At 42.2% G+C, this 15122-nt stretch overlaps 1 protein-coding gene across 4 annotated transcripts in view; it reads right to left on the bottom strand.

Annotated features, from left to right (window-relative positions):
- TOM1L1 (target of myb1 like 1 membrane trafficking protein) overlaps positions 1–15122 on the bottom strand; it is a 61265-nt gene that overhangs the window by 34059 nt on the left and 12084 nt on the right. For 3 of the 4 annotated variants that reach the window (XR_002316778.2, XM_020908568.2, XM_070478476.1), the window contains 4 exons: positions 11946–12095; positions 11018–11143; positions 9969–10061; positions 8735–8851 (listed from right to left, as the gene is read on the bottom strand). Coding sequence is in view for 3 of the 4 variants with exons in the window: in XM_020908568.2 (XP_020764227.2) it covers positions 8735–8851; positions 9969–10061; positions 11018–11143; positions 11946–12095 (486 nt within the window). In the remaining variant the exon portion in view is untranslated. The remainder of the gene's footprint in view (positions 1–8734; positions 8852–9968; positions 10062–11017; positions 11144–11945; positions 12096–15122) is intronic. The other variant, XM_020908569.2, reaches the window with a different exon arrangement.

The following is a 15122-nucleotide window of genomic DNA, read 5'->3' as shown; positions in this document are numbered from 1 at the left end:
TCCATACATGACTACTGGAAATACCATAGCTTTGACTAGATGGACCTTTGTCGGCAAAGTAATGTCTCTGGCTTTTTAATACGCTGTCTAGGTTGGTCATAGCTTTTCTTCCAAGGAGCAAGTGTCTTTTAATTTCATGCTGCAGTCACCATCTGCAGTGACTTTGGAGCCCCCCAAAATAAAGTCTCTCACTGTTTCCATTGTTTCCCCATCTATTTGCCATGACGTGATGAGCCCAGATGCCATGATCTTAGTTTTCTGAATGCTGAGTTTTAAGCCAACTTTTTCATTCTTCTCTTTCACTTTGAACAAGAGGCTCTTTGGTTCCTCTTCACTTTCTGCCATTTGGGTGGTGTCTTCTGCATATCTGAGGTTATTGATATTTCTCCTGGCAATCTTGATTCCAGCTTGTGCTTCATCCAGCCCAGCATTTTGCATGATATATTTTGCATATAAGTTAAATACACAGGGTAATAATATACAGTCTTGATGTACTCCTTTCCCTATTTGGAACCAGTCTCTTGTTCCACATCCAGTTCTGTTGCTTCTTGACATGCATACAGATTTCTCAGGAGGCAGGTAAGGTGGTAGTCCCATCTCTTTAAAAATTTTCCAAAGTTTGTTGTGATCCACACAGTCAATGGTTTTAGCATAGTCAATAAAGCAGAAGTAGATGTTTTTCTGGAACTCTTTTGCTTTTTCGATGATCCAATGGATGTTGGCAATTTGATCTCTGGCTCCTCATAAATCTCCTCATACATAGGATTTACATGTACAGAACTAAGTCCAATGATAAATGACTTGCCCCAGACTAAGAACCCCAAAAATTGTTACCAAAGTGATATAACATTGTTAAGTAAAATATCTTAAAAATAATATACTTAAAGTCACTGATCCAAAATATTGATTATTTTTCAATGTATATTACACTCTCTTGTTCTATAGGATATTAACAGATACTTAGTAAATGGACAGTCTTTGGTCAACAAATCTGTAAATGTTGGGTTAAACAAAGACTCTTTCAACAGATGAAAAAAAAAATAAAATACTCAACAGGGTATTCACCCTGGTGGTCCAGTGGTTAAGAATCCAGCTTGCATCCAGGTGACTTGGTTTCAAGCCCAAGTGGTGGAACTAAGACCCACATTCCTCAGAGCAGTTCAGCCACGTGCCGCAGAGACCGAAGCCCACGTGCCCCAGGCCAGGGCAGCACCACCAGAGCCCACGCTACGCAAGCACGCAGCTGAAGCGCCGGGGCCCGTGGCCACAACTGCCGAGTCCTCCTGCTGCAATGAAGATCCCGTGGGCCGCAACTAGGGCCCGGCCCAGCCACATAAACAAACGTGGCAATTAACTCAAAACCACTCAACAAGGTATCAGCCAAATTTAGCAACACATAAAAAAGAATCATACACCACGATCAAGTCAGATTCACCTCAGCATCACAAGGCTGGTTCAACAAATGCAAAATCAATGTGATACACCACAGTGACATAAGATAAGACAAAAACCACGTGATGGTCTCAGTAGATGCAGAAAAAGCATTTATAAAATTCAACATCCAATCATGATAAAAACTCTTATCAAAGCGTGTAGAGAAGAAACATATCTCAACATTACAAAAGCCATTTATGCCAAATCCATAGCCAACATGATACTAAATGGGGAAAAGTGGGAAGCCTTCCCAATAAATTCTGGAACAAGACAAGGATGCTCGCTCTCACCACTGCTCCAACACAGTACTGGAAGTCAGAGTCAAAGCAATTAGAAACACACAAAAAAGAAATAAAACATATCCAAATTGGAAGGGAAGAGGTAAAACTGTCATTATACGCAGATGACATTATACTCCATATAGAAAACCCTGAGGACTCAACAGAAAAACTGTTAAAACTGATAAATGAATTTAGCAAGGCAGCAGGATACATTAATACATGGAAATGTGTTGCATTTCTTTATACTAGCAGATGAAATATCAGAAAGTAAAAAACAACAACAAAAAAAAACATTTAAAATCTCATCAAAAAAAAAACCACCAAAAAACCTAGGAATAAACCTAACCATCATCATAAAACTGAAGATAAAGAAAACTGAAGATAATTCAAGGAAATAGAAAGATATCCCATGCTCTTAGATTAGAAGAACTAATACAGTTAAAAAGGCCAAAATACTCAATGCAACCCACAGATTTAAGGCTATCCCTATCAAATCACCCATGACTTTTCACAAAATTAGAACAAATAATCCTAAAATATATGGAACCACAAAAGACACAGAACTGACAAGCACCCTGAGGAAAAAGAACAAAGCTGGAGGTATACCCTGGGCAAACTCCAAACAGTACTACAGAGCTGCAGCAATCAAAGCCGTGCGGCATGGGCACAGAAAACAGACTTCAGATCAGTGGAACAGAACAGAGCCCAGCAGTGAACCCAGGGTCACACCTACAGCTATGCAGGTCACACGACACCTACGGTCGGGTAAGCTCTGACAAAGCAGGTAAGAACAGACAGTCTCTTCAGCCTGTGGCGCTGGAAAAGTTAGACAGCCACACGTAAACCAATGCAGTTAGAACACACCCTCACTCCATAAACAAAAATAAGCTCAGAATGTCTTAAAAACATAAACCTAAGACACGATACCATAGAACTAGAAGAGAACATAAGCAGAACATTCTCTGATGTAAACTGCAACAGTGTTTTCTTAGGTCAGTCTCCCAAGGCAATAGAAATAAAAGCAAAAATAAACAAATGGTATCTAATCAAACTTATTAGCTTTTGTACAGGAAACCACAGTTCAGTTGCTCAGTTGTGTCCACCTGTTTGCGACCCCATGGACTGCAGCACGCCAGGTTTCCCTGCCCATCACCAACTCCTGGAGCTGGCTCAAACTCATGTTCAACGAGTCAGTGATGCCATCCAGCCATCTCATCCTCTGTCATCCCCTACCACAAACAAAACAAAAAGAAAATCTAAAGATTGGGACAAAATATTTGCAAATGATGCAGTCCACAAGGGCTTAATTTCAAAAACATATAATGAGTTCATACAACTCAATAACAACAAAAAATGAACAACCCAATCAAAACACACACACATCTGGCCAAGAGACACACAAAAAGATGTTTAACAGCACTAGTTATTAAAGAAATGCAAAGCAAGACGACAGTGAGGCATCATCTCACACTGGTCAGAATGGTCATCACCAAAAGTCTACAAATAGTAAATGCTGAAGAGGGTGTGAAGGGAATGTAAACTGATGGGAATGTAATCTGGCACAGCCACTGCATAAAACAGTGTGGAGGTTCCTTAAGAAACTAAAAATAGTGTAACCATATGACCCAGCAATCCCTCTTCTGGGCACATATACAGAAAAGATGAGAGCTCGGATTCAAAGAGAAATGCACACACCAATATTCACAGCTGCACTATTTATAATACCCAAGACATGGATGCAACCTAAGTGTCCCTCAGCAGGTGATTGGATAAAGGAGATGCTCCCAAGCTGTGGTTTTAAACCCTCTACGCACCGGAGGGACACCACATGCTCAAACCCACTGATGGTGGGTGGGGGCAGCGGCCCCGTGAGGGGTCCATGACTCTCCTGTGCTCTCTGAAGGTAGGCTTGCATAGATATAGCTGGAGAAATGACCTGTTCTTTCTTCTTTACCCACTGGCCACAGCATGGTGACCCCTGGATTAGAATAAACAATCTAGGACACTCAAGACCGCCCACAATGAGTACCACCACAGAACACAGAAGGAAATGAAAGCTGCTCTGTGACTACAGAGCATGGAAGCCACAAGATGGAATTAGGGGCAGCTAACAAACAACTAAGACACGACGACCCCTCTCCACGCCTCCCTTCCCACAGGAGGCCAGACAGAGAAGCAGGAATATCCGTGTCCAAGTGGGAGCAATGCTTGGGACAGAGACAATGGACACTGTGTGCGGTTGCTAGTAGCGTCCAGAAAAAATAGGAAGTATGCATTGAACAGCAAGGAGATCAAACCAGTCAATCTCAAGGGAAAGCAACCTTGAATCCTCATTGGAAGGACTGATGCTGAAGTTGAAACTCCAGTATTTTGGTCATCTGATGCAAACAGCTGACTCACTAGCAAAGTGCCTGAAGCTGGGAAAGATTCAAAGCAGAAGGAGAAAAGGGCGTCAGAGGATGAGATGGCTGGGTGGCATCACTGATGCAATGCACATGAACATGGGCAAACTTCAGGAGATGGTGAGGGACAGAGAGGCCTTATGTTGCTGCAGTCCATGGGGTCACAAAGACACGACTGGGCGACTGAACCACAACACGTAACTCAGAAAACTACTGACCAATACACCCCACCCAGAACCACCCCATGCTAATGATGCCATTGTTGTTGTTTAGGCATGAAGTCATGTCTGACTCTGTGACCGCATGAACTGTAGCCCACCAGGCTCCTCTGTCCATGGGATTTCCCAGCCAAGAACACTGGAGTGGGTTGCCATTTCCTTCTATGGGGATCTTCCTGACGCAGGGATCAAACCCACCTTGGTAGATGGATTCTTTACCACTTCAGAATCCTCAGAATCGACCTCAGATGGATTCTGAGCGACCAAGGAAGCCCCACGTCAATGCTACAGTCTGAAAACTGCAGCAAACGCAGAAATACTCAGAAACAGTACTAAGCACAAGATGCAGCAATACTGTCTTCCCTTCAGCACGAGCAAGCTGGCTCACAGAATGCAGACCAGCTGTCAGAGGTCTCACACCAAACGAGCTCACGGGACTTCCCTGGTGGTCTGGTGGTTAAGGACCTGCCTGCCAATGCAGGGGACACGGGCCTGATCACTGTCCCGGAGGACCCCACATGCTGCGGGGCAACTAAGCCCATACGCCACAGCCCCCGAGCACACACACCCAGCACCCGTGCTCCGCAGCAAGAGCAGCCGCCGCAGTGGGCAGCCCGTGAGCGGCAGGGAGGGCCCGGGACAGCCAAAGTGAACCAGTTACTGTTCAACAACAAGCTTACTATCACCAAAGGAACCCGTGCTCCACAGCGAGAGCAGCCGCAACGAGCTTACTGTCACCAATCTGTCCAGATATTTAAGGGATGAAATGTGAGAGGTGATGAACAAAAGAACTTGCACCCAAGGAAAGAGAATCCACAGAGCAAATGGAAAAGTGCCTTTACCAACAATTATCCTTAAAAGATAAAAGGGGAAAGCTCATCCATGAAAGAACTACTATAATGAAATAAATTTTTAAAATAAAAAATTGTTGAAATAACAAATGGTGCTGGGAAAACTGGAAAGTCATATGTCAAAAATGAAATTAGATCATTCCTTAACTCCATATGCAAAAATGAGCTCAAAATGAATTAAACACCTAAATGTTGGACCAGACACTTTACAACATAGGCTGAATACTCTATGACACATATCATGGCAACATCTTTTTAAATCCACTTCCCAGAATAATGGAAATAAAAGCAAAAATAAACAAATGGGACCTGTTCAAGCTCAAAAGGTTTTACACAGCAAAGGAAACAATAAACAAAACAGAAAGACAACCTACAGATTGGGAGAAAATATTTGCAAATGATGTGACTGATATGGGATTAGTTTCCAAAATTTACAAACAGCTTATGATGCTTCTAGCATCAAAACAAACACCCACTCAAAAAAATGGGCAGAAGATCTGAATAGACATTTCTTTAAAGAGTACATACAGATGGCCAATAGACACATGAAAAGATATTCAAAATCGCTAGTTATTAGAGAAATGCAAATCAAAACTACAATGAAATACCACCTGACACCAGTAAGAATGGCTATCATTAAAAAATCGACAAACAACAAATGCTGGAGAGGGTGTGGAGAGAAAGGGAACCCTTTGCCCCAGAAAAAAAGCTATGGCCAACCTAGACAGCATATTAAAAAGCAGAGACATTACTTTGCCAACAAAGGTCTGTATAGTCAAAGCTATGGTTTTTCTAGTAGTCATGTATAGATGTGAGAGTTGGACCATAAAGAAGGTTGAATGCCAAAGAATTGATGCTTTTGAACTGCGGTGCTGGAGAAGACTCTTGAGAGTCCCTTGGACTGCAAGGAGATCCACCCAGTCCATCCTAAAGGAGATCGGTCCTGAATATTCATCGGAAAGATTGATGCAGAAGCTGAAGCTCCAATCCTTTGGCCACCTCCTGCGAAGCACCAACTCATTAGAAAAAAGTCCTGTTGGTGGAAAAGACTGAAGGTAGGAGAAGGGGAGGGGATGACAGAGGGTGGGATGGTTGGATGGCATCACCACCTCAATGGACATGAGCTTGAGTGTGCTCCTGGAGGTGGTGGAGGACAGGGAAGCCTGGCGTGCTGCAGTCCGTGGGGTCACAAAGAGCTGGATACAACTGAGCATCCGAACAACAGCAACAACACAGCCACCACGGAGAACAGCATGGAGGTTCCTTAAGAACCACAAGCAGAGCTAGGGTGACCCTGCAATCCCGCTCCTGGGCCTATGCACAGAGAAAAACACGGCCCGAAGCGGCAGGCCCCCAGTGTTCACTGCAGCGCTGTTCACAACAGCCAAGACACGGAAACGACCTGCACGGCCACTGGCAGATACATGGACAAAGGTGGTGCAGTGTACGCGATGGGACATTTACAGCCTTTAAAGAGTGAGGCACGGCCATCCGCAGCGACACGGAAGCCCGCAGCAAGCGTTACACTGACTGAAGTCAGTCAGAGAAGGGGAAGCACCCTGGGACACCCGTTATGTGTGGCCTCTAGAACGAACCTACTTACAGAACAGAGAGGCTCACAAACAGAAAATGAGCTCATGGTGGTCAGGGGGAAGGCTGAGAAAGGACTCTGGGAAGGCCAGGTACACACTACGGTATTTAAAATGGATAACTGGAAAAGACCTACCGTAGAGCATGGGGAACTCTGCTCAGTATTACGTGCCAAGATGGATGGGGGGGCATCTGGGGGAGATGAATACACACAAACGCATGGCTGAGTCCCTTCACCGCTCACCTGAGGTTACCACAACACTGTTAATCGGCTGTACCCCACTACAAAATGTTTTTGGTGCTAAAAAAATAAACAAAAATAAAGTCTAAAAAACTTGAAATAAAACATTCATTAGCAGGGCTGAATACACAAACCGATATTCAAGCTTAAGAGAAATAATATGTGAACTGGAGAAGCTTTGCTAGACTTACAGCACAAAAGAAAGAATCAAAATGTATAAGAAAGATGAGATAAGAAAAATATAACTAAAAGTTTCATCATCCATACAAAGAGAACAGAAAGAATACTAGAAAAGAAATATCTGAAGTAAGAGCTGAGAATTCCCCAGAACTAAAATAAACATAAGTTGACAGTGCAAAAGGCCTCTCAAGTTCTAAGGAGATTAAAGTTAAGGGAAATACACATATGCATAAACATGCACACACACCCCTGTACACAGTATAGTGAAATTTCAGAGGCATTAGAGAGAAGTCACAAATACAACCAGAGGCAACAGATTATAAAGCAAAGGTGCAAGAATCCATAATACCATACTTCTCAACAGCATCACTGGGTACAAGAATAATGAAGCAAGCAGTATCTTTGAAGTACTTAAGGAAAATAACTCTGTATCTAGAATTCTGTATTAACCCCTTTTATCTGTCTAAGGATAGTAACCATTTTTAGAGAAAACCAGGAGACCTTAACACAGCAGCCAAAAGACATCTTTGGACATGTAAACCCTCAAGGTTTACCACTAGTAACGATTTAAGGAAATAGCAGTTAAATATAAGCGGTAATGTCAAAAAAGGGCATTTTTACCATTTACTGTTTCCCAAGCAAGCGATAATCAAGAAAAATTTCACTTACTAACAATCAAAGGACTTAAAGGAAAGATAACAACAACATGAGACTGGGGAGTGGGAATCGGAGAAAAGCAAAAACATGGCAAGTTTCTTAACTTTCTTGGGAAGAAAAAGATTTAGAAACTGATGTTTTTTTCCCTCTGCTTCTAAAATTATGTTAGAAGTGTGTGTTAAAACTTAAAATAGATAATTAGGACAAACCTATCAGAGGGAAGAAACGGTCTGGATGCAGAGACACAGAAAAGGGCCCAGGAGGGGCCCCACCGCAGTCGGAACTGCTGGAGGTCCTTCCCACACTCACGCAGGTCCCCATGCACCGTCCACTGGCTCGGTCCCAGCCTCAGCAGTGCCTCTCTCTGAACCTTTCCAGAAACCCTCCCCTTTCTCCATGCCCCCCACTTCGGAACCTACAGTATGATAAATACATTTCTATTAGAGCAGCAATACTATAACACTTCATTTTACAAAGCAATCTTGCTTACTAGTCCCAAGTCCCATAAGGACTAGAGACAGCCTCCTCATTTCTATATCCTTTACCACATTGTAGTTACTCATTATGTTTGTTGAATAAATAGATACAGAGGCAACATTACACATTTAAAACAATTACAGACTATCAGAAATTGTACATGGCAAGGCTATCAATGATTAATGATGTTAAATTATTTATTGCAAGAGGGTAAATACCACATCTGACTTACTACTGCATTTCTGATAAAAGTTATCCGTCCATCTTCCGGTTAAGTTTAAAAAATCAACGAAAGACGGGAAGGAGATGGACTAGTCAATGTGAGGGTGTCTTCCATCTCACAGGCTCTAAGTTTAGAGAATAAGAGACACTGTAACCGATTGTCCCTGAAATCATACTTCACCTGCAGAAGCTCTATGTCTTCATGGTTCTCAGAACCAGGAATGTTCTCCATCAGTATGGCAGACATCACTCTCACATTCATTTTCACCATATCCAATTCACTGTGCAGTTTTCCAATCTGCAGAAGGCAACACAATAACCAGTAAGCGAGACACAGAATAACTCTGCTTCCTGCTCGCAGGGAAAACACTTCTGTAAAATCTAGTGCTTTTGAATTTATATAAATGTACATATAATTATTTCACAAGTGTATAATCTGTCACCTTCTAAAAGGTCTTGAGAGAGCTTGTATTATGTTTAAAAACATGCCCTAGGAAAGTTGAAGGGGAAAAGTCAGATTAGAACCAACATGGAGAAAAGAGAAGATGACCATATCAGGAACCTGGACAAAATGGCAAATGTGAGTCTGGATTTCCTGGAAACCAATGGAGGAGGAAAAAAATGAATGTTTTATAGTCCCATAATATTAAAGAAGGAAGAATCAATAGAGAAACAGTTTTTTTTTTTTTCTTCCTGGATTATAATTCCAAGAGAAATTAATCACATGGACTACTATATAATACCAAATAATAATAATTCGAGGTCTTCTTTTTTTAACCTTTGGCCACACTGGGGCTTTCCTGTGGCATATGGGCCTAACTGCCCTGTAGCAGGTGTCATCTCAGCTCTCCAAGCAGGGGTGGAGCCTGCGTCCCCTGCATTGGAAGGCGGATTCTTAACCACCGGACCACCAGGGAAGTCCCTACAAAGTCTTAAATGATAGTTCTTTTATAGCAGGACGGAAATGAGCTTCATTTAATAACTGCTTGTCTAAACCTTTGATAAACAGATAATAGACAAAGCAGTAAATGAAATTCGATTGGCACAATTAATATCAGTAATAAGACTACCATTCCCTGAGCTGTCTGAAATGGCATATGGGCAGTCTTATCAGGAGCAACAGGATCAGTTGCTTATATAAACTCCATGCACAGTCAAGCCTCCACAAAGCCACATAAGCCACAAGACAAGCACGGCTGTTAAAGTTCAGGCATTCAGAATCAGGCAGAATTCATGGGGTTAATTCCATTTAGAGCTGAGCCATCATACACACACACTTTAGTCCCCTTCTCTGTAGAATGAGGCTAAAAGGTACCTCCACCTTATGATAACATCGCTAAGAATAAACAAACTATATATAAAGTGCTTAGAACTTAGAAAAAGTCATCAATAAATACAACCATTGCTACTGTTACCTGTTCTGGGACCAGCGTAATAGTGGAGATCTTGGGAACCACAGAAGGAAGAGCTGGTGCAGAAGGAACAGATGGTGGTGGATTCAGTGCCATCTACGAAAAGTGGAAATATTATTATTGGAATTAACTTGGCCACTGCACACCCGTCTTTCTGTTCAGATGACTCACTCACGAGGGAGAGTCAGCCCTCAGGACAAAGCCTTCACAAAGGTCAGACTCTGGTGTACACATGAATTGCTTTTCCTATCAAGGCAGGACTCATCAATCTACAGAAGGGAAGAACTACTGTTTTTACATTATGGAAATGACAGGAAGCCAGGAGTTGACTTATAATCAGTCTCTCAAAGTGTTATAAGCTCAAAACCTGGAACATTATTTACAGACTTGAGAATGAATACACGTGAACATCAAGAGACTCTTGTATGGGCACAGTATCAATAAACAAATTCATTACATGACTCCTAACAGATACCCTTGCCAGTGTAGCACAGTCTTTTCTTCTGAAACTGCCCCTACTCTGCTCCACCTAAACGATTTCTATATGGAGCCATCACATTCTGCCAAGACCTCAGTTAACTTGTACAGAAATGGAAAACTGACCCACGTTGCTTCAATGAGTCCTTTCTCTGCAATTGTGAGCTTTGAATCTGAAAAAGCTAAGGCTGCAACATGAAAATGTGCGAGCTGTGTTGTCTACCATTAGCGCCACCCGGGGAGCCCTGCACAGAGTCAGACTGCAGTTACTTAGCAGGCACATGCATGGCAGGCCTGGCGTGCTGTCTACCCCATAGGGAAAACTGGTCTGCAATGAGAGAAGAATGGGCTGATTGTCGAAGGGGAGTAGACAAGTAACGAGGCATTTGAATCTTGGTTCTCTGTTGTTCCAAACATGCAGCTAACACCAGCCTTCTTGTGGCCTGGTTATTCTATGATATCACAGATTCATCTTTCAGCTTAAGCTAGGTGGAGCTAGAGTCATTCCTTTGAATGAAAAAAGACCCAAGCCCTTCACTGTCTTTCTCTACACAGGTCAAAAAAGGGCCTCCTACCTCTTGTCTGGCTGTTTCAGTCTCTGCGTCTGATGAAGGAAACTGAACCCCTTTCTTAAGGAGGTCCAGGTACACGTCTTTCACTTCACTGACATCCACACCTCCTGGGAAACCCTGTGACCATGTCTGAATTCAAGAGACGGAAAGTTTGAGAGAGAAAGGAGCAGCGAAACAAAACAATTCTGAAAGTGACGACCAAAAAACCAGAGCCTGACAATTATGAAGCTCACTCAGAAAAAGAAAGCTACTTTTTAATGCCATACACAAAATGTACACTTTTTACAGGTTTTTTTTTTTGCAGGGTTGGGGGGGTGGAGGCGGTTACTTGTTTTTGGCTGTGTCACACAGCATATGGGATCCTAACTCCCCAGCCAGGGATTGAACCCACACCCTCGACAGTGAAGGAGCTGGAAGCACGTTATCTTAATCACTGGATCATCAGGAAAGTCCAAAACGTCCATTTTTAGAGATTAGAATAATGTAAAATATTTTTAATCATCAGACTGCCATGCCTCAACAATTTAATGAAACTCTAGAATAGATACTATTGATTGTTTTTGCTATACTAAATCTAGAATTAATAGACTCTAAAACAGCATCAGTAGATCTTTTGCCAAATAACTCTGCAGGCAGTGAGTTATCGAGCCCAGAACATAGTTTCCACATCTGCAAAATAAATGTATACATCACTATCTCTTCTATCTGATATACATAAAACAGAAACTGAGAGACCAGTATGGGAAAGACTATAAATTCTTCAGAAAAAGGCCAGTGTCCAATGCCAAGAAATTATTACACGGAAAACAATAATAAAAACACTCTGAGCCTCAATCCCAGGCTTATAAAGGATCACTGAACCAACTGGGAGTTAGGAAACTAAGCTTCTAATCTTAAGACATTCATCCCATAAGGTATATAACAGACTTACCTTAATGAAATTCAAAATTCTATTCTGAATGTCTATCGGCAAGGTGTATCTGGGATTCAGCAGCTTAACTAGACTATCTTTAACAAATTCCTTCTTCACAATCAGAGACTGGAAACTCGGACCACAGTTCTGCATGCACATGTCAATAAGCTAAAGAGAAAAATCAAACATTTCATCTCTTTGGCAAAACCACCCCCAAAATATGAAACAAAAATTGCTAAGTAATGATTTCCACCAGCACTCTAATTAATAAACAAAATTTGGTTATCTACTAAAATATATGGCAAAATGTTCAGTTCTAGGAATGTGAGGAAATGTAGGGCAGAATGTAATTGCTTAGCAGACAGACAGTCTTGCTGGGGAGCCGGGACATAATTATAAGTGAAATGATAACATTGGGAGGTGGTAATGTCAAGGGCCAGGCAGAGGTGCAAACAAAGCATGTTGGCTCTAGACAAGGTGACATCTGTCCTAGTGTTTCCAGGGAAGTCCCGGTGAATTCCTATTGCCTCAGCTTTATTAATGACATCATCTCCTTTCAGTTCCAAAAACGTCCTTGCCTGGATGAAAACTTATATGGTTACTCCAGCTACAGACCTTTACAGGCAGATGTGACCATTTACGGCCATGTGTTTAAGACTTTTGGAAAAAGGTGGTCCTAAGCTGGCCTTTGAAAAATGGTCAAGAAAAGGACAAATGCATATAAAGCAATAGTCCAGACAGGTAAATCATAAAATAAAATATATGTACAGGTGATGAAGTATATGAGCTGTGAAAAGGAAAAGAAGTTTTCTGCTTTGGAGAGGCTTCTTTATATTGACAAACTGGAGACCCTGGGGAACTGTATGGATAAAGTCTGGAGGGGCTTCATCCAGACTCTGCAGAAAGTTGTGCGCCAATGTAAAGAATCTGGACATTATTGAGAAGGCACCAGGAAGCCACTGGAGGGTCCTTAGTTTGTCCCCATCACACCTCCATCCTGAACTTGAGAGAAGGTTGGTGCAGCACCCCACAAAAGCAACTGGAGGGCAAAGACTCTGAAATGACGGAGAGATCCAGCAAGGATCCCCTGGTAGAGCCTGATGCAGACAGGCCTAAAAGAGGGTGATGAGGGTCTAAGGAAGGGGAAGACATGAGAATCATGATGGAAGGACTTCCAACAACCAGTTATTTGTTGACAGGGAAAGGCTGAAAGTTAAATGACTGTCACTCTGCATGAGATTGATACCACTCTGGATGGAAATCTGGAAGTGGATGGGATAGTATGGCTGGCCTAAGGTCAAAATGATGGGTGGAAACTTACATATTTTGAGTTTATAAGTGCTGCAGACTGAATGTCTGTGTCCTTCCCAAATTCCTATGGTGAACCTCCTAATCCCTAACATGATGGTATCTGGAGGAAATTAGGTCATGAGGCTGGAGTCTTCATGAATGAGATTGTTGCTCTTCAGTTGCTCAGTCGAGTCTGACTCTTTGTGACCCCATGGACTGCAGCACGCCAGGCTTCCCTGTCCTTCACAATCTCCCAGAGTTTGCTCAAACTCCTGTTCATTGAGTCGGTGATGCCATCCAACCATCTCATCCTCTGCCGTCCCCTTCTCCTCCCGCCTTTCTTAGACAGGAGGGATAAGAGATCGATCTCTCCTTGGCCACAGGAGGCTACGAGAAGACAGCCATCGACAAGCCAGAGGGCGGGCCCTCCTCAGACAGTGGACCTGACCTTGGACTTTATAGCCTCAAGGACTGGGTCAAATAGAAACGTCTGTTGCTTAAGCCACCCAGTTGATGGTATCTTGTTAGGAGCAGCTAAGATAACTAAGACAAAAGGACAGAGATATTCAAGTGGAGACTTCTTGCTGAGAGCTGTACACGCACAAATACAGTTCAGGAGAGGCTTAAGCCCAAAGTGAGTAACTGGGGCTGCCGAGGATGAGCAGAGAGGAGGAGCACAGTGGGATTCAACTGGGAGGCCGGAAGGGGGATCAAGAAAGGCAGTCCGAGCAACCAACGGAAACGGAGGCATGAAATAAACAGAACATGAGGCTCATAAAGTCAAAAGTGGGCAGGAGTTTCAGGACGATGGAGTGTCAAACAGTTAGGACTATGGAGTGAGAAAAACTCAGGTTTGTTGATTAGTGGAGTTATCAGTCATTTTGAAAAAAAAAAAAAAAAGATTTTCAATACAGCAACATGAACAGAAGACAGGCTAAGAAAGAATGAGCTGGTACTGAAGGACTGCATGCAGAAAGCGTATTTCTGAAAGTGATCTAAAAACACAATGAAATCTCTAGTGGCCATGCTTCTACCTTCTCAGAGGTCACAAAGACCATAATGTGACCAGGATAGGTATAATCTCTGCAGAAAAGGAGTCCTGAAAATTGATTTTACACCATGCTCTGTATTCTGTCACTTTAATGGCAACACAAAAAGAAGAAGGTATGAAAGCTAAAGTTTTAAGGGCATCACTGCTAACAAAGCAACCATAAAATATAGAAGCTAGGCACATGCAGCATGTGAAACACAGGGAGGGCCTTTAACCACAGGAAAATAAAATCAGAATCCCAAACATAGTAAGATGAATCTATTTTAATACAACTTGTTTAGAGAAAGACAAGTTGAATAACAAATGACTTTTTGCTTAATACACTATTATGATGAGTTTTTATCAGGTGAAATGCAGAGAGGAAAAAGTGCTTCTAGTTCAATGGGAATTTATAGAAATACTTCACATAACCAGTTAAGCAGTCTGAGGCAAAATACTTTGCCTCCAAATCTCATCTTCCATAATAGTAAAGTAAATGCTAAATATTCCACAAAGCACTTTTTATTGTTGGAGCATCAAGATTTTAGGTTAATGGGTAACCTTCCCAGGAAGTTACCTATAAAAATCAAAGAGTCAGTATGAAATGCTGAGAATGTTAACATCTGGAGATCATAAACCATGCCCTTTGTGTTTTCCCATTGGAATCTAGAGTGTCAGGAATGATTACTTCTATGCTATCGTCTCTTCCTTCATGTCATAGTACCTCTCACACCCCAGCCCACTTAGCTAAGCAAGTAAACTTACAGTGGTGAATTGGAAAAACCATAAACCTTGTTTCTACACATCTTGGAATTGGGCTTCGGTGCAATTTATGTGTTCATGTAACCTAGGAACATGGAGCTACCCAGGTGGCA

Source organism: Odocoileus virginianus, chromosome 17 (assembly GCF_023699985.2).
Source record: "Odocoileus virginianus isolate 20LAN1187 ecotype Illinois chromosome 17, Ovbor_1.2, whole genome shotgun sequence".
Taxonomy (NCBI): domain Eukaryota; kingdom Metazoa; phylum Chordata; class Mammalia; order Artiodactyla; family Cervidae; genus Odocoileus; species Odocoileus virginianus.
This window is presented reverse-complemented; position numbering and strand designations above follow the sequence as displayed.